The sequence below is a fragment of the Rhinopithecus roxellana genome, chromosome 16 (assembly GCF_007565055.1).
Source record: "Rhinopithecus roxellana isolate Shanxi Qingling chromosome 16, ASM756505v1, whole genome shotgun sequence".
Lineage (NCBI taxonomy): Eukaryota > Metazoa > Chordata > Mammalia > Primates > Cercopithecidae > Rhinopithecus > Rhinopithecus roxellana.
Window position 1 is genome coordinate 12,492,371 of NC_044564.1, and position 26,894 is coordinate 12,519,264.

Consider the following 26,894-nt stretch of genomic DNA (forward strand, 5'->3'; position numbering starts at 1 on the left):
TTAGTAGAGATGGGGTTTCACCATATTGGCCAGGCTGGTCTTGAGCTACTGACCTCAGGTGATCCGCCCACCTCAGTCTCCCAAAATGCTGGGATTATAGGTGTGAGCCACTGTGCCCAGCTCTAATTTTTGTATTTTTGGTAGAGACAGGGTTTCACTATGTTGCCCAGGCTGGTCTTGAACTCCTGGACTCAAATGATCCTCCCATCTTAGCCTCCCAAAGGGCTAGGATTACAGCACCCGACCTTGTATCATTTCAATTAATTTAAAATTAATCAAAAGTAGCCACATGAGACTAGCGACCACCAGACAGCACAGCCCTGGAGCACTCTGGGACCCACTCAGGCAGGCACCCCTATGCTGGCTAGAGCCTGGGGTCCAGGACCACCCCATCTCTCAACACCGATGGGCATGAGCATTCCTCACCCCAGGGCTCTGAGCACCTCAGAGTGGTGGGTTGTGCCACCCTAGCAGCCCCCATCCCCTGGGAGGCTGGGGAACCCTCTCCTCAGTGGACAGATAGGGAGACCCAAGCCCAGAGAGGGAAAGTAACTAACTCAGGGTCACACAGCAGGGGTAGGAATAGCAATTTGGGCTGCTGGACTCACACCACAATAATTCAGAAGGTAGGCGAACCCAGAGAGTCCCTTTGGCTTGGAGCATGTAGGTTATTTTCAGGTAATAAAGCACTTCCCCTAAGCCTCCAAATAAGGAACTTATTTTAGATAAAATCTCCCACAAGGGTCCTGGGGAAATTCCTGTTTCATAGGTAAGGAAACAGAGGTTGAGCGTTCAGACACTGGAGTCAGACATGGGGACACTTTGAGCTCCCGGGCTTACTCTGGGTGACCTTGGCACCTAACTTTAGGTCTCCGAGCCTCAGCTTCTTCCTCCATCAATGAAAACAAAAACTACATGGCTTCACGGGATTGCTAGGGCTGTGCATAGCCTCAGTGTGGGGCAAGTGGCAGCTCTCAGCGACCATGGGGTCACACTCATCTGGGTGTGCGAGATGCGGGTGCTGCTGGAGAGGTGTCGGGGGACACAGCTGCTGTCTCCGAAAGAGGAAGAGGATAACCAGCCTGAGAGAGAGAGAGTGCGCGGGGGGTGGGTGGGGGGGTGGGGTTGTCGCTGTGGCAGGTTCCAGAGCTGGCTGGGATTCCCAATCACTGTTGCTCTTGGGCTCCAGGTGAGGTCCTCATCTGGGAGTGTCAGTTTCCCTGCCCGAGACTAGCAGGCTGCAAGTGCCCCCCGGGTGTTTGGGCAGGACCCTAGGACCCTTCTCTGGGCTGACAACTGGGTATGATCAACGGGAAGGGGCTTCTTGGGCCTGCTCCGTGTCTTCTGTCACCCAGGCTGTAAAGATGACAGAGGGCCGGGGCGGCTCTCCAGGCTGGCGCCTGGCATTTCACAGCGCTAGCGCCCTGTGACTTATGGGCCACAAGAAGCTGTGATTTATACAACATGAGGCAGAGCTCCTGGGCTCACGAGTTCCCTTCTGTGATGAAGTGCCTCGCAGAAGACGCAGGCCGCTTAGCTGATGCGGGGGGACTCCGAGGCCCATTCATCTCCCTCTCTCCCCAGGAGGTTCGGCGGCGTTTTGCTGAACTGGCTGAACACCGCCTTATCTGTTACTGTCTCCAGAAACCATCAAAGAGCTGAACTTGTCCCTGAGAGGCAGCTCAGAGGGCAGGAAGGGGAGACCCACCCAGGCCGGCTGAGGCGGCTTCAGGACGCTCGGGGGAAGCACTTGGTACCACACCTGGCACAGGGAGGAGGCTCGGAGCAAGCTTCTCTCTCCTGGAGTGACGGCCCGGAGTGCAAACGTATCCATCTCCAGTGGGTGCTAGCCCAAGTGTGAGCTTTATTGGCTCATTAGCCCGCACGGCATCAGCCCCGTTTTACAGATGAGAAAAGTGAGGGTCAGGAACGTGAAATGGCCCACCCAAGGCACACTCCACTGAGTGGCAGAACCACAAGGGAAGCACAGCCTTGACTCCACCCGGGTCTGTTCAGCGCTGGCCCCGCCGCCAGAGAAGCAAGCTGGTGCTAATAACTCCGCCCCCCCGTGGAAGCGGCGCCCAGAAGCCTCGCTGGATCCTCGCCGCCTCGCCTTTCGGTGATAGTTGTTGTTAGAGCTTCCCTTTAGGTGGGCGAAAATATCTATTTACTCGGCAATGGAGCAATTTCCCAGCCTAGTCTCTAACTAGCTAAGTGCCTGGTCCTGCCTCCGTCGCAGGGAAGCCGCCCACTGTGAAACACGAGCCACTCAGCGAGGAAATGTTGAAGCAGCACCCGCACCCTCCGCACACCGGCACAGATCACTGTCCGCCGGAGCAGTGGGGCGGGGGCGGGGCGGGGGCGTTCTGGGTGATTCTGCGCCCCGGTCCAGCATGGCGCATGTCCCAGGAGCATGGCCACACCCAGTGAGGCAGAACAGGGCTGGTGGAGGGCTGGACCCTGGACCACTGTGCAGGCTGTCCCTGCATTGAGTAAGCCGGTTTAAATGGAAGAGGTCATGGCCCACTCGGTCCGGGGTAGGTCAACAGGGCACCCACACCCTCTCAGCCATGCAGGGGACCCTGGGGGAAGAAGGCTGGATTGGACCGAGGTCTCAGGCAGGGGCATGGTCTGGCCCCTTCATCCTGGGCATGCAGGGCTGTTCCATGGGGATCGTCGCAGAGTAGGGTGCACAGTGCCGGTGTGAGCCCACAGGGACAGCACGGAGGAGGGGGAGGAGCAGGCCCCCCTCAGCCTTTGCCCCCACCAATGCTGATAATGGTGGGGCCGGCAGGGCTTCGGCCCTGGCTGGTGGGGCACTGTGGGGTGGGTTCTTCCAGCGTGGGGATGACCTTGGGCAAGGGCTGCAGGTTCCATTCACCCTGCAAGGAAGGGAGCAGGAGGTAAACTGAGGCTGGAGTGGCAAGATGGGTGGCTGCTTCCCCAGCCACTTCCCAGCCACCTCTTGGGTTCTTGCCCTCAAATTCAGCTTGTCCCAAACTGAACTCACTCCTCTCCCCCAAGTTGCTTTTTGGGGGTCCTCACCTCAGTAAATGCCCCCTCCTCTGGCTTCCCATTCACCTAGTCAGGAGCCTGGGAGTCATCCAGGCCTCTCCCTGCCTCCGTCCCCACCCAATTTAATCATTCACCCTAATGTAGCAACCAGAACCCCTGGCTGCAGGCTCTGATTTTTTTAACCGTCTCTTTCCCTCAAGGTTGCATCAAATGCCAAGTTTTCAACCCCATCAGACGTCCACCCCAGACTATTCTCAGGAAGCCAGTATTAACCCTTCCTTTCCTTGGTGCTGAGGACGTTTGACTTAGCAATTAATCCAGCTGCCAAATTGTCAATTACTTAGCAATTAATCCAGGAAGCATCTTCCTGGATCTCCAGGCTGCCGCACCGTATGCGACTAACTGTGCATAGGCCCTGGGCTCCTGACCACAGCCCGCTGGGCTCGGGATAAATTAGATGCCTTCGAATACCAGTGGGTCTTAGATAAGGAGGAAAAAACCAGCTTGCAGCTTCAGACTGGTTCGTTTCTCACCTTCCCTTCCCCCGCGCTTTATTTTAAGGTGCAGGGGGCAGGTTAGTGCACCCTGCTCACACCACCGGCATTTGGCATTTGGCACCAGTGTGGAGGTGTCACCCGGAAAGGGTGGCTGCCCTCCCTTCCTGGCCTCTCTCTCTCCTCTCTCTGCTGGCTGTCTGTCCAGGCCTGTGTGTCACCACCTGGCACTTGCTCTAATTATCTTGTGCGAGTGCTTTTGCCAGCAGTTTAGAGTGCAGGCCCATCACCCTTCACTGGGATCCCCCATGAGGCCTGCCCGACTGCGTGCCCCACCCACGCCCATGGCAGCACACCGGGAAGCGGACAGCTGAGGACTTGTTGCAGTGCATGGAGATGGGCGCAAAGTCGTATAGGGCCTTCAGTACTTCGCTGTTGAAGGAGTTCCAGGGAACAGAGGCGAACTGCTGAGACACGGACGCCTGAGGGCAGGTGCAGACGTCCTCATTGTTGAACCTGGTGGGGACAAGGAACAGCCAGGCTGGGGAGCAGCCGATGGGCAGGGACCCCAGTGGGCACCAGCAACAACTCCTCCCTGCAGCTCAAGTCCTGTCCCTGGGGAGACCTTCCTGCCGCCTCCTCCCCAGCCCCGCTGCCTCTGCCAGGCCATCCCACATGCTGCCTTCACCAGCAACGGCTTCACCTCTCCTGTCACCTTGGCGGGTGGGTACTCCCGACTGGGTTGAGGAGGCTCTCAAGCCAAATCCAGACTCAGCAGGAAATGAGGGGAGGGATGAGTGATGCCGCCACAGGTCTCTGCTCCTAGAACTTAGCCTGGACTCCTCCAATCTGCCCAGCTGCCTGACAGGCCCAGAGGTTCTGTGTCAGGGCTTCCGGGGGGCAGGGAGCTTGTGCAGGGAGCCCTCACCTGTTGATGAGGTGGAAGTACTTCTGCAGGAAGCCGGCGTCCACAGCGCTCTTGCAGAGCTCCAGCTGCGTCTCGGGATAGTAGTGCACGTAGTTGACACACATCTCCTCCAGGATCCCAAAGCCGCCCTGCAAGTTGGAGAAGACCCGTCAGACCCGGGCCGTGCCACGCAGACATTGCCGTCTAGCAGCTTTCGCCCCATCCACGTGTTCACTGCGTCCACTTGTCTGTTCACTGCACCGTGCCAGGCATGCTCTGGGGAACTAAGTCCCTGCCCTCACGGAATTACCACCATTGGTAGGAGAAACAGACAGCGAGTGAGTTAACCAGGACGTTCCTCTCAGGTGCTGATGATGCTGTGAAGAAAAATGAAACGGGACAAGTGGATGGGGTGTTATTGTGCCTATTTTATGGGTACAGAAACTGAGTCTCAGAGCAGGCAAGGGGACGCCCCATGGTGGCCACAGCATTGGTGGCACAGCCTGAGTGGACCCAGCCTCCCGGCCATTGTCTGGAAGCTGTCCCCATGACCTCCAGCAAGAGCCTGGAGCCAAGGACTGCAAGGGAGGCCCTTTCCACTGCAGCCCCACGCCGTCCACCAGTCATTTCTCGAATGCGGCTCTGAGGGGAGCAGGGACTCTAGAAGACAGGACCGTGACTAGAGGTCACAACAACCTCTAGTCTCTCAAGGCAACCCTACGGCCTGCCATCGCATGGGAGGGGCAGGACAGGTACCCTCTGGGTCCCCACTGCCAACTTTAAGCCCCTAGCTGGGTTGCTGCTCTTGGAGCTGGTGACGGTGGAGCCTCAGCCATGGGAGGAAGAAGAACGCCGGCAGCTTGGAGGAGCTGGGGCTGGAGAGAGCAAAGCTCCCCCGGCAGCAGCTCAGACCCCAGCAGGTCAGGGGCCGGGACATGATGGCCTGGCCACCCTTGCTCCTCCAGGTTCCCTGCTGTTTGTGAAGCTGCTGTGGGCCTGGGGATTTCATCTGGCTAGTGGGGAAGAAAGGCAATCGTTGCTCTATGGCAGAACAAAGGGACTGGGAAAAGCTCGGTGTGGCGCTTACACCAGCTGCCGCCCCCTCCTCCCATGTAGACAAAGAGCATGGGGCAGTTCTGCCCAGAGACCAAACCTGGCGCCTGTTGGCCAGGACGGGGTTTTGCCAGCATTGTTCTCTGGGCCACATTCCTCCTTTCCCAGCTTTTCTCATCCATCCCGCCCACGTCAGATCGGGCAGATAGGCCTCCTGTGTGAGTTCCCGTCCCTCCCCACCCTCCACCACCGCAGACATCAAAAGGGAACTGAGTCCGACCCTGTGCAGGATCTGTTCTCTTTCACCTGGGGAAGGAAATCGAATTTCAAAGGCCGCTGTCTCTTGGATCAGCAGGTGAGGGGCTGTCAGAGCATGAGAAGCTCAGATCCACCTGGGAAGCTGCCCTTCCCTTTGATCCCGCCTGGTGCTGTGATGTAGCCACCGCCAAGAGGAGGGCATGGGCCAGGGACGCCACAGAACTGCCCGCTGGGACACTGGCACCGAGGGCCTCAACCTGAAGAACGAGCATCTGAGATGTCAGTGGTGCTTACCAGGCCTGGCAGCCCTGAATGCCCGGGGACGTGGCATCGGTTCTGCCGCCATGAAACCAGGTTGGGCAGGAAATATACAGTCTCCTGGCTGGATACCCAGCAAGACCCTCCCGTCCCTGACCCTGGGGCTGTGCCTGCAGAATGGGGCAATGCTGGGGCCCTGCCTGGGGTGCTCCACCTGCAGAGCCCTGTCTCTGCGAGCTCACTCAGTCACTGCACAGGTGCTCAGCCGAGAGGCGGCACAGTTGGGGTTAGCACCTGCCCCCATACCAGCCCTCCCTCCTGTTCGCTGTGTGTGTGGCCTGAGTGGCTGGACCTCACTCTGTCTCCTGGTGGGAGCTGCTCAGAGGTCTCAGCAAGGCTTGGTGTGGTTAGAATGAGTTATTAGAGCAGTGCTGAGCTATGGCCAGCGCCCGACATCAGCCACGGCCGTGATATACTGAGCACCTCCTCTAGAGAGAATAAAGGACTGGTGAACTCTCACGCCCCCCAACCCTGAATCTGTGATCAGGGACACAGGGCAATTGTCACCTGAAATCCAAGGGAGACAGGAAGGGTGTGGTAAGAACCGTGAGGCATAAGGCCCTGGGTCAAATCCCAGCTCAGCCATCTGTCAGCTGTGTGACTTTGGTCAAGTGCCTGCCCTCTCTGAGCCTTTATGTCTCACCTGTGAAAATACAAACACTGGCTGGGTGCTGTGGCTCATGCCTGTAATCCCAGCATGAGGGATTACATGAGGAGCTCAAGACCAGCCTGGCCAACAGGGTGAAACCCTGTCTCTACTAAAAATACAAAAATTAGCTGGGTGTGGTGGTGCACACCTATAATCCCAGGCTTGAGAGGCTGAGGCAGAGAATCACTTGAACCTGGGAGGCAGAGGTTGCAGTGAGCTGAGATCGCACCACTGCATGCCAGCCTGGGCAACAGAGCGAGACTCTGTCTCAAAAAAAAAAATAAATAAATAAATAAATAAATAAATAAAAAATATATATATATATGAAATACAAACACTCCTACCTTGGAAGACTGGTGTGAAAACTAAATGAGAGGCAGAGACAATGCAGATGCCCATCAGTGGATGAATGGAGACTCAAAACGTGGTCCATCCATACAATGGGATGTTACTCATTCATGAAAAGGAATGAGGTACTGACCCATGCTAAAACATGGAGAAACCTCGAAGTCATCATGCTATGAAAAAAGCCAGACACGAAAGGCCACGTATCGTGTGACTCTGTTCACATGAAGTGTCCAGAATAGGAAAATCCACAGAGACAGAAAATAGATCAGTTGCCAGGCTGAGCGGGGAGGGGAATGAGGACCGGCTGCTTAAGGGATATGGGGTTTCCTTTGGGGGTGATGAAAATGTTCTAAAATTCACCATGATGATGGGTTGCATGGATCTGTGAATTTACAAAAAAAACAGAATTGCACACTTTAAATGAGTGAATGGTATGGCATGTGAATTACATCTCAGTAAAGCTGTTTAAAAAGAAGCATAAATGAGGCCGGGCATGGTGGCTCACACCTGTAATCCCAGCACTTTGGGAGGCTGAGGGGGGATTGATCAGAAGGTCAGGAGTTCGAGACCAGCCTGGCCAACATGGTGAAAATCCGTCTCTACTAAAAACACAAAAATTAGCCAGGCATGGTGGTGTGTAGTCCCAGCTATTTGGGAGGCTGAGGCAGGAGAATCACTTGAACCCGGGAGGTGGAGGTTGCAGGGAGGTGGAGGGTGCAGTGAGCTGGGTGCAGTGAGCTGAGATCGTGCCACTGCACTCCAGCCTGGGCGACAGAGCGAGACTCCGTCTCAAAAAAAAAAAAAAAAAGAAGAAGAAGAAGAAGAAGAAAACCACTGGCAGTCTGGGCTCAGTAAACATCAGGTGAATCCACATTGGATTAAAACATAAAGAACAGGGCTATGACATGGACCCGAGTTCCTGGCACTGAGGGGTGTCCTGGTAGCTGTAACCCAGGTCTGCTCCACTCTGAGCCACACCATTCACAGGATAATTATTGGAGCCCACCATGGATACCGAGGCAGCTGGCACGGATCCACTGGCAGGGTGGCCCGTGTGCCAGGACAGCCCTGGCTTGTGCCCGGGACCCAGGTAATTGTGAACAGCAGCCCCTTTGGCTCCCGGAAGCAGCCCTGCTGCGTGGTGCATCACGTGGCTGCCCGTGTCCTAGTGCTGCCTGCACACTCAGCCTTCAGAACAGATCTCCCCAGTGCAGATTCTCCTTGAACTGTCTGCAGTCCAGCCAAAATGCATCCTCAGCTGACGCTCACACTGCCTGACCCCTCCCCATGTCTCCACCCTCTCCTCCTGTCCTTTCCATCCTGAGAATGTTCTTGGTCCTCTGGGCCTTCCCGCACACAGCCCCTGCATGGAGCCTTCCTCCACCTCCTCCCCTCTCCCCTGGGCTCCATGTGACGGCCACATCTCTGACAAGGTCCTCCCAGGTGCCTGTACCTCTGGCTCCTCAACCTGGTTTTGAAAGTTTCTTTTTTGTAATTTTGCTTGTTGTTAGCAGCAGGTGCTCCAGGCCTGTGCACCTTGAGCTCCACGGGGCAGAGGTCAACCTCTTGTCCTACAGCTTCTCCCTACACCAGCCCTGGGTGCTGAGAAGTTTCTTGGTGTGAGTGCTTCTCAACCTTGAGCAGGGGTCAACATCCGCTGGGAGCTTGTTAAAATGTGGATTTCCCAGTGCCACCGCCCATGTCTCTGACTCAGTGGGCCTGGGGTGGCACCCAGGAGGTTGCATTTCTCCCAAGCTCCCTGGTGATGCTGCCACTGCGGGTTCAGGGAGCAGGTGCTGAGAACGACTGGCTTATTGAGGGGATGAGCCCACGCCCTAAGTGAGGAGTTAAGACCCGCCCTCCTTCCTCAGACAGCCCAGGCTGAACACTCGCCCTGGGCAAGTGCAGGGGGAAGCAGGGGTGACTTACCACTGTGGCCAGCTCCCGGTCTTCCGTGTTGTACGTGCAGGACGTGATGAGCACATCTCCCTGAGGAAAAGCCAACATGACCATCAGCACCTGCCACCTGGCGTTGGCAGGCGCTCGAGGCCCCGCCCCCATGGGACCACGCCACTGTGCATGCCACGGCACCTCTGGGATATAGTCCCTGTCATCCACTACAAGGAGCCCAGCAGATTCATGCACGAAGGTCACAGGCTGAGTGTCCCCAGGAAGTTATAAACCATCAGCTCCTGTGACCAAGTGGGTCACAACAGGGTCCAGGCCAGTGGGGGTGCAGGCAGGTGGGTCATGACACATCTCAAGGGACTTGGGCAAGTCCTCACTGAGGCCTGAGCTTGGCCTTCTGTGGGATCAGGGCTCCACTGCCTGCCTTAGTGCCCTCATCTCCTTCAAACACTCTTGGGTTTGTGGTCAGCCAGTCAGGCTGAGGACACGCGTCCCCTGGGAGTGTCCTGTCTGCTCCACCACTTCCGATGTCCCTCCATGAACTCCCGAGTGAGTCTCCCCATGAGGCAACCCAGCCCTGAGACACCCACAGGCACCCTCCCCCTGCCCTGGACGACTCTCCCCTGCCCCCATCACTTTCTCTGTCCCTCTCCTTCTGGCGGCACCCCCCAGCCCTCCCAGCCACCCCAGCTGGTGGCAGCGACTGGGACAGCCTTCCTGCTGGGCACTCACCGGATGGACCGACACCATCTTCTTCAACATGCGGATCTCCTGGAGCAAGCAGAGCCAAGGGGTTGGGGTAGAGGAGACCTCAGAGAGTTGCAGACCAGATACCCGGCCACCGTGTCCTCCCTCAGGCCTCCCTGACCTCTGGGGGTGTCCGTTTTGCCCCAGCCTCTACAGTGGAAGCCAGGGCCGGCTAAGTGTGGCTTCTGGCCAGAGAGAGCGTTAGATTCAAACCAGAAGGTGGTTATCCAAGACCAAGACGGATGTGACCAGAGGGCTGCCCAGGTCTCCCGAATCCCACCACCATCTGCCATGTGCCAGAGGCCCTCTCTACAATCAGACACCCAAGCGGGGAGCACAGGCCACATGGTGGGGGGCTGGCCCAGGAGAAAGAAGCCAGCCTGGGGCCATCCCTATAGTGTCAGGAGACAGTAGGCCCAGCAGTCTCGTGGGGGCAGGGCGTGGGGGGTGGGGTGTGGGTGTGGGGCGTGGGGGCGGGGCGTGGGGGCGGGGCGGGGGTGGGGCGCAGCCCCTACCTGGAAGTGAGGGCTGTAGTGATTGTCCTGGTTCACGATCTCCCACTCCCGGCCGTCCCGGGCCAGCACTGTGACCACCTTTCTCCCGGTCAGGTGTGTGTGGAGCTGAGAGGCGAAGATGTGGATCCCGGAGGGAGGCAGTGCCTATGGGGTCAGGGGGCTGCAGCGTCAGGGCCTGACCTCCGAAGGGACCCTCCCGTCCATGGCCAGAACCCAGCAGGGAGCAGCCACCCTGGGCAGTTTGCTTTCCTGGACACTTGCATTTTCCAGGTCTTTCTCCCCGGCCAGGTTAGAGCCACCATCAGAAACCTCACGGGGAAGAGCAAGGTGGTCGCAACAGCCCCTGGCTCCCAAAGAAGCGGCCTCCAGTCCCGTTCAGGAGCAACTTTCTTTCCAAGTTCTTCGTCCTCTCCTAAGCCCCCGAAGCCTGACAGGTTCATCTTCACTCAGTCAACAGGCCTTTAAGGCGAGCCCCTCATGGACAGGGTGAGGCAAAGCCACCAAGCTGAGGAGCGCATGGCCTCCGTGCTCAAGGGCTTGCGGTCCGGGGGAAAGCAAGTGGCGGAAGGCAGTACTTGGCAGGTCCCCTATGTGCTGGGCCAGGCAGGCCCTTCAGCTGCCCTGCGGTGTGGCCTCCTTTCAGCTTCAAAGCAGCCAAGGCTGCGTTCTCCCGTGCTCATCATCGCCCCGTGCTACAGCTGGGAGCTGTGGCTACAACTGGAAGGTGGTCATCCGGGACCAAGATGGATGTGACCATGGGATGCAGCAGCTGGACACTCTGAGGCTGCAGGTCAGCCTCACAGAAAAGATGGCAGCCCTCAGGCCAAGAGGTCTCATGCCATCACTGGGGCCTGAGAGAATCTTCCAGTGAATGAAAGTTTTCTCAAACCTAATGCTAACATTTTTAGATAGAAAATGTGTTTCCATGCCGGGCATGGTGGCTCACGCCTGTAATCCCAGCACTTTGGAGGCTGAGGCACATGGATCATTTGAGATAAGGTGTTTGAGAGTAGCCTGACCAACATGGTAAAACCCTGCCTCTACTAAAAATACAAAAATTGGCTGGGCATGGTGGCACATGCCTGTAATCCCAGCTACTCAGGAGGCTGAGAAGGAGAATCACTTGAACCCGGGAGGCAGAGGTTGCAGTAAGCTGAGACTGTGCCATTGCACTCCAGCCTGGGCAACAGGAGTGAAACTCCATCCCAAAACAACAACAACGACAACAACAAAATAATAAAAATAAAAAAGAAAAGAAAACGTGTTTCCTGAAATCGAGCATTTTCTTAGTGAGTCAGTTGTCCTCTTGCCCACCTGCTGCCAGGCTCTGCCCAGCTTGTTCATACGGTCAGCAGGTCCCAGAGCTCAAGGTCCTGACAGCCCCGTTCCTGAAGGCCCCAGATGACCAAGCTTTTTATGACTCACTTTCGCTCCTTCTCTCTCACTCCCAAGCAGCAACCGCCCTTGACCTTGCCATTGCCTATAGGTTTGTGTCCCTTGCAATGGCTTGAGGGGCCATCGTGTGCTGGGTCTGGGAGCCCAAAGGGTCCCAATGACCCTTTGGCCCCCAGAGGCCAACCCTGGCCCAGAGATGCCGGGTGTCAGCCAGGTGGAGGGAGGATATGCTTTTTTGGGCACTGTGGTCCAAAGCAGCACTCTCGTCTTGGCCTGTCTATTTCACTGGGATATCTAGACTAGGCCAGATTTTGGCTGCAGAATTTGTGCCCCTCTTTTATCTGCTAAATGAGAGACAAGACTGATCATTCTTATTCTGTCACTTAAGGTAGTGGAGGACTCTGGCAAGAGGAGGCGGGTCTGCATTCCTGTGGCTGGAGAGAGACGTTCTCATGGTCAGTGGTCAGCGGGGTCAATGGCCCCAAGGCTCTGCAAGGGGCAGTGAGTGCTGCCTGGCCGGAAGCCGCTCTTCCCCCATGAACCCTGGCCAAGGTGCCTTTTACATGGACCCACGCTTCACCAGTGGGGGCTTTAGGGAAGTGGGAGAGAGTGTCCACCCCCGTCTGGGACAAAAGGAGCTGATTTCCTGCCGGAGACGATGGGTACCGTGCCGGCCGAGAGCTCCGTCTCCCTTCAGCCTCGAGGAACCTTTGCTTGGAAGACTGGGATGCTCTGGGGGCTCACCCACACGAAGAATAAATCCCAATCGACCCATTTACTGGGAAGGAAAATCCACAATAAACCTCATTACAATGCAATCTGCTGTCACGGCCACAACTTTCAAAGTCAAACAGACCGGTATTTGAATCTTCACTCTGTGTGACTGCTGGCAGTGTGATCCCAGCAAGCCTCAGTCTCCCCATCTGTGAAATGGCTACGTCAACACTTACTTTGCAGGTCATTGTGAGAAGTAAAGCTACCTCACAGGAGGAAACGTTTGTAACATATACACAAACTATGAAATAACATCCGTCATATAAGAAGAACTCCTAGAAACCGACAGTAAGAAAAACAAACCACCTACTGGAAAAACCGAGCACAGGGATGAACAGAAAATAGGAACAAATGGCCAAGAGGGAGAGGAAGAGATCCTCAAGTCCACAAACAGAAAATTCAAGTTAAACAACACTGACATGTCTTCCTCCCAAATATGTATGTGTGTGTGTGTGTGTGTATATATATATATATATATATATATATATTTTTTTTTTTTTTTTTTTTTTTTTTTTGAGACGGAGTCTCACTGTCCCCTAGGCTGGAGTGCAGTGGTGCAATCTCGGTTCGGCTCACTGCAAGCTCTGCCTCCCAGGTTCACGCCATTCTGCCTCAGCCTCCCGAGTAGCTGGGACTACAGGGACCCGCTACCACGCCTGGCTAATTTTTTGCATTTTTAGTAGAGACGGGGTTTCACCGTGTTAGGATGGTCTCGATATCCTGACCTCGTGATTGGCTCGTCTTGGCCTCCCAAAGTGCTGGGATTACAGGTGTGAGCCACCGCGCCAGGCCAGAAAATATTTACAATATTAATAATCCAATGGGTCAGTAAAACCAGGCACCCTCTCATCCTGTGTGTGGGAGGAAGCAGCAGATGGCCTTTCTGAGAGGCATTTTGCAAGATTGATTCAAGGGAATGGTCAGATCTCTGAGCAGCAACTTCACGTCTAGAAATCTACATGAGAAAACGGTTTCCGGCATGGACAAGGATTTCCGGGAAGCTTCTTTCTATCGGTGAAAAGTTGAGAACAGCCTGGACACTGATTGATAGGGAGACAGTTCAGCACAGGCTTGGACCAAGATAAGGCAAGCAGAGGAGGGGATTTTAGTAGTCACTCCCCGATCTCGCCAGAAGCCAAGGACAGGACCTGCTGTTGGTACCAGAGTCTAAGTGCCAACCTGTGCCTCCACCCAGCATGCACAGCCCTCAGGACAAGCTCGTGAAGACATGTCAGTGTTGTTTAACTTGAATTTTCTGTTTGTGGACTTGAGGATCTCTTCCTCTCCCTCTTGGCCATTTGTTCCTATTTTCTGTTCATCCCTGTGCTCGGTTTTTCCAGTAGGTGGTTTGTTTTTCTTACTGTCAGTTTCTAGGAGTTCTTATATGACGGATGTTATTTCATAGTTTGTGTATATGTTACAAACGTTTCCTCCTGTGAGGTAGCTTTACTTCTCACAATGACCTGCAAAGTAAGTGTTGTACCCATTTCACAGATGGGGAGACTGAGGCTCCTCAGTCTCCCTGACAGTCTCCCTCAGATCCTGTACCTGGCACTTCACTGCCTTACGTAGTCCTGCCCTGGTTAGGTACATGGTGAAAACCCCATCCTGTGGAATACTATGCAGCAATAAAAAGGCAAATCACCAGAAAAATGCCTCCATTTGTTGAAAAATTTGTAAACTATTAAATACAACTTTTTTTTTAAAAAAACTCAAAAGGTTTCTAACACCTGCAGGGGCTTCCTGACATACACAGGAGAAAGGTCTGGAATCGCACAGAGAGCCAATAAGTGGATATCTCAGGGAGAGGCGGCAGCGGGTGAGGGGAGCATTCTCTTTAGCTGCAGTGCCTGCGCTTTTGAGTGGCAAGTGCACGTGTGTGTTGCTTACATAATGAAGGCATATTTTAAAATGCAGCGCGTGGAAGCCTGGCACGTGGGTGTGGACTAGTGGGAGCCATGGTTATTGCTGGAGAGGGAGGTGCACACACACAAATGGCCTCTCAGCAGGAAGGCACCCTTGCATACAGAAGAGAGCAAGAACCGCAGAGGGATTCAGGGTCAGGGGAATCAAAGCTGTGCCTGCCACCCTTCCTGGGCCACCACCTGCCAGGCCTCCACTGGGGGACGTGGGAAGACGGAGGGTGTGGTGCCGGGCCCAACCCCACTCACCAGCTGGGTGCACTTGTCTGTGCAGTAGCCAGTGAGGACGAAGGCGGTCTCCCGCGGTGGAATGGCCATCACTGGCGTGTACACCAGTCCCAGCTCCATGATCCCCGCATTGAAGCGCCGCAGCTTGTCTGTGTAGTACAAGCGGATGCCTGAGGAGTCGCGCCGTCCTGGGAGAAGGTGGGATGGATGGAGGTGAGCGGCGAGTGGAGGCCCTCTCACCTCCCCCTGCCGATAGATTATCCCTATGACCCCAGCCAGCCTCAGCCAGGAGGCAGGGCTGGTCACCCCCCATCTGCTCCCACCTGCTAGGCAGACCAAGAGCTGGCTGTCTTTGTTTCCACGCCTGTGGATGCCAGGCAGCTCACAAGATCAATTAACGCAAACAGGTGACACTCACTGGGAAGAAAGAGCTGTTGTTTCTATGAAAACTAGTTGAATGCTATGGAAAGATGTGATCAAGATGAGCCACTTCAAGCCTCCATGGAATCAGGTGCGGGTGAGATGCTGCTGATAACTGGAAACTCATAAACAACTTGGATTCTGTGCTCAGATTGTTTTGTAAGTGCTTTGATGTTCTTCTTCCATGTTCAAAGGAACCTAAGCTGGAAATCAGCCTGCAGGATGGTGACAACCTGCAGGGTGTGGTCTGGGTGAAGAAGAGGGCGTAGAACTCCCATCTGCCGCTGGCATAGAAGAGCCCTGGTCCTGTGTCAAAGCTGGGCAAGTGTGAGTGTATCTCTGTGTTGATGTTAACAAGAAGCATTCCAGGAGCACATCCTCCCTGCAGCCCCTGCTTTTACTACTTTGATGTATGTCCTGCAGACCCAGGGAATCCACCTACCAAGCTGACATGTCAGGAACAATTTGAATGAGAATCTGGCCCCCCAGGAGGAGGGTCAGCGTTGCAGGTCTAGCCCCGCTTCATGCACGGCCCCGGGTCCCGCTTGGTCAACAGCGTGCTGTGTGCTCTCAGATGACTTGCTGTCCCTTTCTGGGCCTCAGCCCACAGTCAAGGGCCTCTTCCAAAGGAATAACATGGTGCTTCTTCCAGTCACGGAAACTGTGTCTTCTGATTATGGTGTGGTCATGCTTGTTGGTTCTCCTTGCAGTTTGCTAATTGGAGAGTCCCTGAAGCTCCCTGGGCCAGCCTCCCAGCGGTCACATGAAACTGATGGTCAGAGGTCCAGGGTGCCGGGCACTGTGGCTCACGCCTGTAATCCCAGCACTTTGGGAGGCCGAGGTTGGTGGATCACCTGAGGTCGGGAGTTCAAGATCAGCCTGACCAACATGGTGAAACCCTGTCTCTACTAAAAATCCAAAAATTAGCCAGGTGTGGTGGCACGTGCCTATAATCCCAGCTGCTCGGGAGGCTAAGGCAGGAGAATCACTTGAACCTGGGAGGTAGAGGTTGCAGTAAACCGAGATCGCGCCATTGCACTCCAGCCTGGGTGACAAAGTGAGATTTCATCTCAAAACAAAAAACAAAAAAACAGAGGTTCAGGGATGCTGGCACCCACTGGAACATCCTCACAACCAGGCGTCATCCAGGTAGCCCCGCCGTTCCTGAAACTCCGTGCCTAGTGAATCAGCAGTCAGGCTCAGAATACAGGCTGGGCTCATGGTTGGGGGAGGATCTAAAGGCCTGGCCATGGCCCCATGCCCCCGGATGTATGGTGGACATGCCGGGGTGGTCAGGAGGGGCTACGCAGCAGGAGACTCCACCCCCTGGGTTACGTATAGGAAAGGGATGTCAGGTGGCAAGGAGTGTGAAATTGACAAGGGGTTTTAATTCACAGGGACAAAGCTTCTGATGAAGACTTAAAAAAAAAAAGATATGAAATTCTGGTCACAAGAAAAACGTTAATGGGCCAGAAAAGCAGTCAGGACAGACACGCAGCCGGGTGACCAGTGCTGACTTCAAAACCGGGAGCCGGGAGCTCGTGAGTGCTTTCATCTTCTTCATGCTTTGCTGCTCTCCATCTTCTCACCAGTGTACATGCATTGCTCTTTCTGATCAGACAAACTAAGAGGGTGGTACAGATACTAACATCTTCCCTGGGTGCCAGAAATTCTCTAAGCATAACCTATCCCCTTCATGGGAGCTTTGCACAGTAAGAATCATCAGCCCTATTTTACAGATGAAGAAACTGAGGATAGAGCCTGAACTCTGCTCAGGACCACAGGGCTGGGAAGCGGCCAAGCTGGGATTCAAATCCGGGGCTGTGGACTGGGGTGCAGGGCATTTTCAGGGGGGCCTAACCATCTCCCTGCTTGTTTCCTTTAAGGTGAGGCCAAAACAGCTCCTCTTGCCTGTGCCTTCTTCCCTCGACACCCCTACACCATCCAAACTCAAACGGCTCCTGTATCTCCGGGCTGATTACATCAGAGGATAATAATAAAAAGGGTGTTGCAATTGGTTAAAATTCAGATGGGGATTAAATCATGAAATAATTGTGGGATTTTGATATTTATAGAAAAGCAACCCATCTCAAGATTGGTGAAGTGACAGGAGCATCCTTATATTTGGCAAAGGATCCATAAATACAACCAGATAATCATGAATAGACAGACTTCCCTGATGCTTAAGGAGTTTTCAAAAATCCATTTGCTTTCAGGGTTTAAATGAGCAATAAATCCTGTATCATGCTAAGGCCCAAGCTGACTTATACCCTTCTCTGTGCATGTGGAGATAACTCCAACAGTGGCGGATGGTATTACTTACGCAGCCAGGAAAAAAAACCACAGGCGACTGTTAGCTGAGCACAGCCCCGTGCCCACAGCAAGTTCTGTGCGTGAGCCTTTTCCAGCTTCACAATAGCTGTGGGAGGTGGGAGAACAGGCAGAGGGTGAGGTCATCCACCCAGCCTCCCCGAGGTGGTGAGGCACAGCCTAGCACCTATCTCTTAGGCCACTTCTGCCCCTTGCACAAATGAAAATAAGAAGCACCATTCAGAGGGAGAGAAAAAGTGTGTGTATGTGTGTACTTGTGCGTGCATGTGTATGCGTACGTGTGTGCGTGTGCATGTGTGCATGTGTGTGCGTGCATGTGTGTGCATGTGTGTGTCTGTATATGGTGGAAGATGCTGGTGCAACAGAGAGAGGGAAGTATTTTTTTCAGTTTCTGAGACAGCGTCACCTGGCCTTGCCATGCTGAGGGCTGACCCTGCTCACTCCACCCTCAGGTATGCGTGATCCAACAGCAGCTGCCCCCAGCTCCCCTTCCTATCCCTGCACTCCGGCCAGGCCGGAACCCTTGTGTGCTGGAATATGCCCTGCTTTACCACCTTCCTGTTTATGCACACACCCCTCCCTCTATTTGGAACTTGGCATCTGGCAGTTTCCTTTATGAAAATTCTCCTTGTCCTGTCCCCTGGGACGGACAGTGCTGCGCCGATGGCCACCAGTATTATAGGGACAAGGAGGGAGGTGCGGGGCCACTGCTGGGCCCTGGCAGTGCTGTGAGGAGTGAGCCCCTTGAGGTCCTGTCCCTGGGAGCCCACCACAGCCACGGAAGATGGAGAGCAGATGAGGCAGATGCAAGGGCCTCGTGCCAAGAGGAGCTGCACAGCAGGGGCGCCATGCTGGGCAGACAAAAGGTGGAATTTTCTCACTGGCTCAGCACAGCTGAGCCCTAGGGGGAAGATGGCATCAGAGACCCCTACCTTCTATCACCAGCGGGTTGTGGTAGTGAACTTCCAGGCGGACGTATCTGGAGGACCCAGGGCCCCCGAAGGCAATGCCAGCTTCCTCTGGGTAGTAAAATGCCTGTGTGGGGCAGGATGTCAGACAGACGGGTGTGTCCTGAAAGGGTCCCAGGTCCGGGCAGGGACAAACCCAGTCAACTGTTGGGGCCTAAGCCTCAGGGGTGGAGGAGGGGGCGTGGCAGGATTAGAGCAATGCTTCCTCCTGACATCTCTTTACAAGCCCAAGGAACATCCTGTGACTCGGGTCAGGGTGTCGGGGAGAGGAGCTGGTGTTTAGGGCTGAGACTGCCCCCAAAACCCCTTCTCTGGACAGGTGCAAGAGCTGGCAAGACCCCCATTGTCTCAGCCTGTGGAGGCCTCAACACTGGCCCCACCCCACCAGCCAGCCCTGGCACCACTCTGTGCACAAAACCCTGACTCCAGTTGGGAAACAGAATCAGGACCCGCTGAGGATAAGGTCCTGGGGCACTTGTGTTTCTGTGGAAAATTTTAAAAAGCTGGAAGCAGGTGGCATTTCAGACATCACAGAGGCGAAGGGGACGTCTCAGGCCTGGCCCTTCTGGTGGCCTCATGAGCCCCCTTAGGAGCCCCTTCTTGGGGCCTCTGAGACAGTGAAGCTGGGGAAACGGAGGTGTGGGGATGCCAGGGGCCCAGGCAGGAGACACCATGCTGGGGTCATGGGGCACGCACCTTGGCGCCCAGGGCCCAGGCGGCCAGCACGTGGCGGCAGTAGTTGAGGCGGTCAGGTTTCATCTTGGAGTCACAGGGCCCGCTGAAGTGGGGGACGTTGTCCATCTCGGGGGCGCACTGGAAGATTTCCATGTGGTGCACGAGGGCCTCGTTGCCCTTGGTGACGATGGGCTCGTACTGTGAGGAGGCAGCCCCCTGAGCCCGGGAACCGGCCGCCCACCCTCCCCTCCCCAGCAGCTCTCCTCCATAGGTGTCTGTCTGCCCATCTGTAAAATGGGGGATGATCGAGGCAATTTCAGGGACACTTCTGGGGCTCAGAGCCATGAGGGTGGAGCCATCAGCCCAGAAAGAAATCCCGTAGAGAGGTCCAGAGTGAAGGAAATGAGGTTCTTACAGGCCATTTCCTGCCAAGGCAGGGACAGGATGCAGCCGTCCTCATGCATATGGGTCCGTGGCTGGGCCAGCTCCTGCAGCCTCAGTGGGAGGCAGGGCAGCCCTGAAGTTACAGCCTGGGCCCAGAGCGTACCTTCAAGGCCATGCACCTTCCTGCTGTGTGACTCTGGACACTCACATAACCTCCCTGGGCCTACTTCCCCTGCTGGAAACTGGGGGCTCTTGTCCTGAATGAGCGATCACCTCGCCCCTCCCCCAGGGCCAGGGGCATAGTGGACACTTGACAGCTATGGCCTTTGCTATTCTGCCTTCCCCGGGCGGGTGTTTGAGAGCAAGTGAATTCTGACTTAAGCTGCTTTTTCATGAAGGAGGAGGTGGCCTGGCAGACAGACAGCAGTTCCTGTCCCAAGGAAAGATGCAGAAGTCAGGATGTTGGTTGCTTTGGTCCAGGCAGGGAAGTGGGAGCTCAGAGGCCCTTTGAGGGTGGGGGAGTGAGCAGAGTGACAGGGAAGCCGAGACTACTTGCTGATCCTGCAGGACTTCAGGCAGGTGCCTGAGGTTCCGGTGATAAGAGGACACCTGGTCCGACCAGGACTGTGGACAGCTCTCCAGGGTCAGGGACAACCCAGGCCCAGGAGGAAGGCAGGGCTGGGCGAGGACCTGGGTCCTGGACCCGCATGTACCTTGACAATGTGGTGCCGAGGGAAGCCCTCGGGAAGCTCGTGGATGTAGCACCAGTACGTGGTCACCTGGTTGGGGATCTGGATATCGGGAGCGTGGATATCCATGGTGCACGTGTCTGAGGGTATGGCCGGGAAGGTGATATTGGGCTTCAGGAGCTGCACCCTCTGTAGCCCTGTCCGCAGGCCCGAGCTGTTGATGGCCTCCAGTGACTGGAATGGCTCCTCCAGGATCCCGTAGACCAAGTGGACTGTGCCGTCCTGCAGCCAAGATGGGGCTCAGTTGGTCACCCATTCAGAGCCCCCAGAGTTGGGCTCCTGAGGGGATGCCACATCCCTGCCCACCCACATCTACCAGGTGACACACCTTGCTCTCATCTCTGTGAATAAGGGACCCTTGAGGCTTGCATGGCACTAGCTGGGACTAAATCCCGGGCTGATGACCCCCAGGATCCCCTATTTGCACTGACCATCAAATACTTTTCTAAACACATTCCGCCTGTGCTCACTTAACATCCATTCAAGCAGTGACAACTGGGCCCGCCATGAGCCAGTGTGGCCAGGACATTTGTTCCCTCCACCGACCCCAAGGTCACGGGGGACTGGGTGTGGGGGATCATTGGTCAGCTCGGCAGCCCAGCCTGAGGATTCAGTGCCCTCTATGAAAGGAAGGAACCACCCTGGGGCTTGCGGACGGTCACACTGAGCTGCGGAGCCACACCGTATTATAGTCACCACCAGCTTGGCAGGAGGGGACCAAGCAACCACAGAAAGCTCCGTGGGTCTACGTGGTGCTGGAGGCCACAGGCAGACTCAGGAGGCAAGACTCGGGGCTGGCTTTCTCACATGCCATCGTGAGTGGAAACGGTGATCGGGTATGGAAAGTGCCTTTCGTAGCTTTCTGGGCACCACGGGTGCGGACCCGTGTGGGTGGCTAATTTGCTCTTTGAGTTTGTGGAAGGCTGGTGGGTCACCCTGTGCAGAGGACGCCCAGAGCTCCAGGCAGAGGCCCCTATACCTGGCCTGGAGCCTCTGGGCTGAACATACACAGGCATTGGCCTTCCCTGTGAGGTGCTTCCGGAAGGTTCTCTGCTCACCCTTGCCTCGTCCACTGGGAAACAGGGTAAGGGTTCAACAACCTCCTGGAAGAACACTTCTTCCGGCACCAGGTCTGCCCCAGTACACCCCGACCCCTGGGTACATCCACTCGCTGCCTCTGGGCCTTAGTTTCCTCATCTGGCAAACAGCCAGCTGTTCTGTTTTCTTAGATTCCATATTTGTCTATTTGGCATCTATTAACGGATTACAGGCTCAAATAGATGGTCAGAGTTGTTTACACCTGTCCTTCCCTCCAACATTCTCACGTGTGTGAGAATCCTATTCCCAACCCTCCAACCCATCCCAATCCCATATCCCTAGCCACCTCCTCCACCTGACTCTCACACCCCAGGCCAATATTGCCTCAGCCCTAAATCACCCCAGGGCCAGGAACCAGGCAACTAGAGACCACTCCAGCCACCCAGAACCCACCAGAATTGTCCAAATGAAGCGACTTCCCTGCCCTGCCTGGCCTTTCCCATGGAAACCCCAAGAAAGCCTCAAGCCTGGGCTCTCCCCTGGCTCCCGCATCTGCCTCCTGACCAAACCCAGGGCTCCGCAGGTGGGCCTGCACGGCACAGGTGCACCTTCTCTCAGGAAATGCAATCAATCTTTCAATGGTACTGGCCTCCCGTGTGGTCACTCAGCTAACCCCATAGATTAAGACCTGGCACTAGCTGCCACCCCAGGCCACTGCCACACCAAAGGATTACTTACACAAGACAAAAGGTGTCAGGTGTGCTAGAGTTAAAAGGGTTTTGTCTTCAAGGGCAAGGTGGGTTGCTTTCCCTAAGAGGTTGGGGCGGGGGGGACTCTTAGAGCAGCATAAGAAGCCTGTGGGTTTTGCAATGTTTTGTGGCTCCCATGAACTCCCAGACGGAGCTGGTCAGGCCGTACAAATGATCTAGTTCCCATCCCCGTTTTACAGATGGGCAAAGTGAGGTCCAAAGGAGGAGGTGAGCTGTCCTGAGCCTCACAGCGAGCTGGCGACAGGGCCGGGATGGAAAGCCAGGTCTTCTGGGTCCCAGAATTCCACCTGATGGTTAATAGGACCAGGAGGAGAGAGACATCCAGGAGAAAGGTGTAGTCCAATGGGAGAGGCCTCAGCGCAGCGCGTCTAGAAACCATGTCAGCTACGTGTCAGCAAAGAGCTGCTGCTTTGAGGGCTCAGGGGTGACAGCAGAGCTGGGCCATCCTAAGCACCTTGACCCCACCACTGCCTCTGGGCCATCCTCCTTGGCTTTCTCTCTGTCATAGCTGGCCAGGCCCAGGCCCCAGACTTACCAGGGACAGGAAAGGTACTATGCCATTGGCACAGGATGGCAGTATGGTACACGCAGCCCACGCCCTCCTGGGTGCTCACAACCACCCCTTACCTCGATGAGGTAATCTTTGGGGTCGCAGGTGCCAAAGGGCCTCTTGAAAAGCAGGGCCAGGCCTTCTGGGGTCCTCTGCACTTGCAGCAGCTGGTAGTCCTGCTGGGGATCCAGGTGGATCTTCCCCTTCTGGTCACTCCAGGCGTCCTGCAGAGACAAGCACTGGGCTCCAGGCATGAAGGAGCCAAGCCGGGCCAATCCACAAAGGAAGAGGGCATTCCCTGGCAGAGCTCTGCATTCATTGCCAGCTGAGCTGGGACTGCTGGGCCTCAGTCCCTGTGGATCTGAGCATTCTGCCTGGGCTTGGGGCTTCACTCACACCTTCTATGTCCATTTCTGCTTGGAGGCAGTGGAGTCGAACCCTGACAGTGCTCACCTCCTCTGCATCCAGGAACCAGGGCTCTCACTTGCCAGCAGGTCACAGGCTCTGTTAGCCATGGGGATTCCCAGGCCTGGAGGGCGGGACACTGAGCTTCTTAAGAAGATACCTTAGGCTAGGCTCCCCACACCTCGTCAGGACTGGGAACAATGCCTCAAACCCGTGCTGCCCACATTCATGCAGGCAGGAGAGTTGTGGAGCCTCAGAAAGGGGAAAGTTGGGAACAGGATGGGACATGAACAGGAAAGGAGAGAGAAACCAGGGCGCCACATCTAAGGCGGTGATTGATAGCCAGTACCCACCCTGCACTGGCACAACCCTGAGAACAAGCACTGCTTTATTACTTTATAAATACATGTAATTTTGGATTTTTTTTTTTTTTTTTTGTGAGATAGGGTCTCACTATGTTGCCTGGGCTGGTCCTGAACTCCTGGCCTCAAGCGATCCTCCTGCTTCGTCCTCCCAAAGTGCTGGAATTACAGGCATGAGCCACCACACCCAGCCTGAAGCACCACTTTAAATCCTGCAGCCTAGGCGTTGCTCCCCTCACCTTAGAGCTCTGCATTCATTGCCAGCTGAGCTGGGGCTGCTGGGCCTCAGTCCCTGTGGATCTGAGGGTGCTTCCTGGGATCTGGATCGGTGACCTCTGCCCTCCCTGTCCCTGGCTGCTCCCTTTGCACTGGGCCCTAAGGGGCAGGGACATGGTGGCCCCAGGCCAGGTCACAGGGAAGAAGACCACCAGGGAGATCTACTGAGAGACAGTGAGGAACCTTCCCCGAGAAGCAGGCTGCCCTTCGTACTCAAGAAGGGCCCTTCTTAGATTCCATATTTGTCTATTTGGCATCTATTAATTGATTGCAGGCTCAAACAGACAACCAGAGTTGTTTACACCTGTCCTGCCTTCCAACATCCACGTGTGTGTGAGAATCCTATTCCTAACCTTCCAACCCACCCCAAGCCCATATCCCTAGCCACCTCCTCCACCTGACTCTCACACCCCAGGCCAATATTGCCCCGACCCTAAAATCACCCTAGGGCCAGGAACCAGGCAACCAGGAACCAGGCAAAGAGAGACCACCCCAGCCACCCAGAGCCCACCAGAATTGTCCAAACAAAGCTGCTTCCCTGCCCTGCCTGGCCTTTCCCATGGAAACCCTCAAGAAAGCCTCGGGCCCTTGGCCTTAAGGACTTTGGGCTGTTTCTTTTTAATCGTACATTCAGGGGTAAAACATCTTTTCTTCATTTCCTTGAGAAAAAAGAAATCTGCAAAAGATATTGCAAAACTTTCCCTAGAGAAAAAAGCCACGCAGTGCCACCCTGCCGGGGACACTGCTGATTTGCCGAGAGACTCATTTTAAACAGAGGCAGAAAGTTCTCCTGTGATATTTCAGCTGGAAATCAAGAAGATATTAGTTGAACATATTGCTTAGGGAGGAATAACAAGGCTGACATTTGTTTCCGTAGGAATTTGTTGTGCAAATTAACCTTGCCAGTGCACGGAAAGGCAAAGTCACCTGGCTTCCTCTGGCTCCCCTAGCAGCCGGGAAATGCAGGCAGGGGGACGCTGCACCAGGGAGGAGCAAACACTCCTGCATTCAGGGTGCCTCATGGCAGAGGCTTGCAAAGAACTCCAAACTGTCAGGCCGGGCGCGGTGGCTCAAGCCTGTAATCCCAGCATTTTGGGAGGCCGAGACGGGTGGATCACGAGGTCAGGAGATCGAGACCATCCTGGCTAACACGGTGAAACCCCCGTCTCTACTAAAAAAATACAAAAACACTAGCCGGGCGATGTGGCGGGCGCCTGTAGTCCTAGTTACTCGGGAGGCTGAGGCAGGAGAATGGCGTAAACCCGGGAGGCGGAGCTTGCAGTGAGCTGAGATCCGGCCACTGCACTCCAGCCCGGGCTACAGAGCGAGACTCCGTCTCAAAAAAAAAAAAAGAACTCCAAACTGTCAGCGATGGGGTTCAGCTGCTCCTCCAGACGGCTGATGGCTCAGAATCAGGGCTGTCCCAGGTCTTTCTTGGCTGGAACCTGAGCCACAGAGTGTCTTTGTGCACAGGAATCTGTGCAGCCTCATGGGTCAGAGCAGGGCCCTTCCCAGGCAGCTCCACCTATCCTATCTGGGTGGCCCTAAGCTTCACTAGTGACACAGGCAAATGCCTCCTGGCTGAGTCTTGGGAATTGGAGGGGGCAAGCTCAGCTCCAGAAACGGCGGCCACCGTCTGCCCTCATGAACTCACAACACCCAAAAAGGCAGAGAGGGACTGTCTGCCCCACCGTCCCATGGTGAGATCAAGGCGCAGAGCTGGAGCCGGCCGCTTTGCACAGACTCAGCTCTCCAGCTCCCCACCATCCCATGGTGAGATCAAGGTGCAGAGCTGGAGCCGGCCGCTCTGCACAGACTCAGCTCTCCAGCTCCCCACCATCCCATGGTGAGATCAAGGCACAGAGCTGGAGGTGGCCGCTCTGCACAGGCTCAGCTCCCCGGCTCCAGCTCTGCGCTCCCAGATAAAGCAGGCACCTCCTGACTTTGGAAATAAAACTTTTTTGTCCCTCCTTTGTCTGTTTCTGTGGAGAGAGTTGGGTTTCATCCACAAAGAAGCCCCGGTGGCCAGTCCCATATGGGAAGGAAGGCGGGAGCAGGACCCAGGGCAGGCAGTGGGCTTGCCCACTTCGGGGACCCCCTGCAGCTTGTGGAAGGGCCTAAAGTCCTCTCCAGTTTGAAGGGAAATTTTTCCCCTTTCTCCACCCTGTGAAACAAGAGTGGAGGTAAATTTGGGCAGAAAGGAGTCAAGAGCCCATCCTGACAGTTTTGGCTGAGCCCTGTGGGGCTTGTCCGACACCTATGGGTGGGGGCAGGGTGTCTGCACCTGCTCAGTCAGTCCATGAGTACAAGCACAGTAGGTCAGGTGGATCCCATGGGTGCACAGGCCTCATGCAGTGCCTGGCCACGCGCCACCACCTGGCCCACATCAGTGGGCATGTGTGCTCTGGGGACATTGTTTACAGGACCGGGGGTCGTGGGGTCTGTGCTCCCACACGTGTGGGGTATGGAGCGGCATGAGTTTGTGTGGTGTGTGTGTCCTCTGTGTATAGTTCCATTCCTTGGGATTGCTGGGTCCCACGATTTGGGGTGGGCAGTTAAGGACCATGGAAAACATGTCTTTCCTATTTTGTCCTCAAACTGAGATCCCCATGATACCCAAGCTCAGGGTGCAGACTCGGCTCAGAGCAGAGTCAGCTCAAACACTGAGAGGTGCAGACAAACTTTCTGGGTTAAGGAGGGTGAGTGTAGAAAGACGGCCAGATCCGGGCGCGGTGGCTCAAGCCTGTAATCCCAGCACTTTGGGAGGCCGAGACGGGCGGATCATGAGGTCAGGAGATCGAGACCATCCTGGCTAACATGGTGAAACCCCATCTCTACTAAAAAATACAAAAAACTAGCCGGGCGAGGTGGTGGGCGCCTGTAGTCCTAGCTACTCGGGAGGCTGAGGCAGGAGAATGGTGTAAACCCAGGAGGCGGAGCTTGCAGTGAGCTGAGATCCGGCCACCGCACTCCAGCCCGGGTGGTAGCGTGAGACTCCGTCTCAAAAAAAAAGAAAAAAAAGACAGCCAGATGGGGTGCTGGGTCGGGAAGGGTTTGGAGAGCTGGCAGGGAGGAGAGACTCACCGCAAAATAGGCAGTGTCCCCATCGGTCCAGAGCACCACGAGGTCTGCGTTCTCAAGCTCGCCACGGTCAGACATCCCAAACAGGACCCCAGCCTTGAGCTGCTTCACCAGAAGCTGGAAGAAGATGGCTTCCTGGGCGTAGCTGACATTCCATGAGAGCTCCAGGGACCCCTCGGGGTCCAGGGGGATGCGGTAGAGGAAGGGGCTCTCAGGGGGAGCCGAGCCCTGCAGTGCAGCCACCAGGATGACCAGGAAGACGGCCACTGCTGTGCTGTACATGAAGGCCGCCTCCCGCACACTGGGGCAGGGCAGGCTGGCCCAGCGACACCACCGACTGGGGTCCTGCATGGC

General features: G+C 55.6%; 1 protein-coding gene across 1 annotated transcript; it reads right to left on the reverse strand.

Annotated features, from left to right (window-relative positions):
• Positions 1-1,830: 1,830 nt before the first annotated feature.
• Positions 1,831-26,894, reverse strand: DBH (dopamine beta-hydroxylase). The gene is made up of 12 exons (XM_030920437.1): positions 26,544-26,894; positions 22,494-22,640; positions 20,023-20,280; positions 18,947-19,123; positions 18,215-18,317; positions 14,553-14,719; positions 10,213-10,356; positions 9,683-9,721; positions 8,972-9,031; positions 4,438-4,565; positions 3,866-4,025; positions 1,831-2,882 (listed from the first exon to the last, which is right to left on the reverse strand). The coding sequence occupies exons 1-12, from the start codon at positions 26,889-26,891 to the stop codon at positions 2,751-2,753; spliced, it is 1,863 nt and encodes a 620-aa protein (XP_030776297.1). The 5' UTR covers positions 26,892-26,894; the 3' UTR covers positions 1,831-2,750.

Bases quoted from the DNA above. Each gene is read 5' to 3' on its own strand.
- DBH (XM_030920437.1), bottom strand. From the start codon at position 26,891: ATGCAGGACCCCAGTCGGTGGTGTCGCTGGGCCAGCCTGCCCTGCCCC. The intron at 9,032-9,682 runs GTGAGTGCCCAG...GCTTTTCCTCAG, and splicing joins AGATGGTGTCGGTCCATCCG to GGAGATGTGCTCATCACGTC. The intron at 4,566-8,971 runs GTAAGTCACCCC...TCCAACTTGCAG, and splicing joins ACCGGGAGCTGGCCACAGTG to GGCGGCTTTGGGATCCTGGA.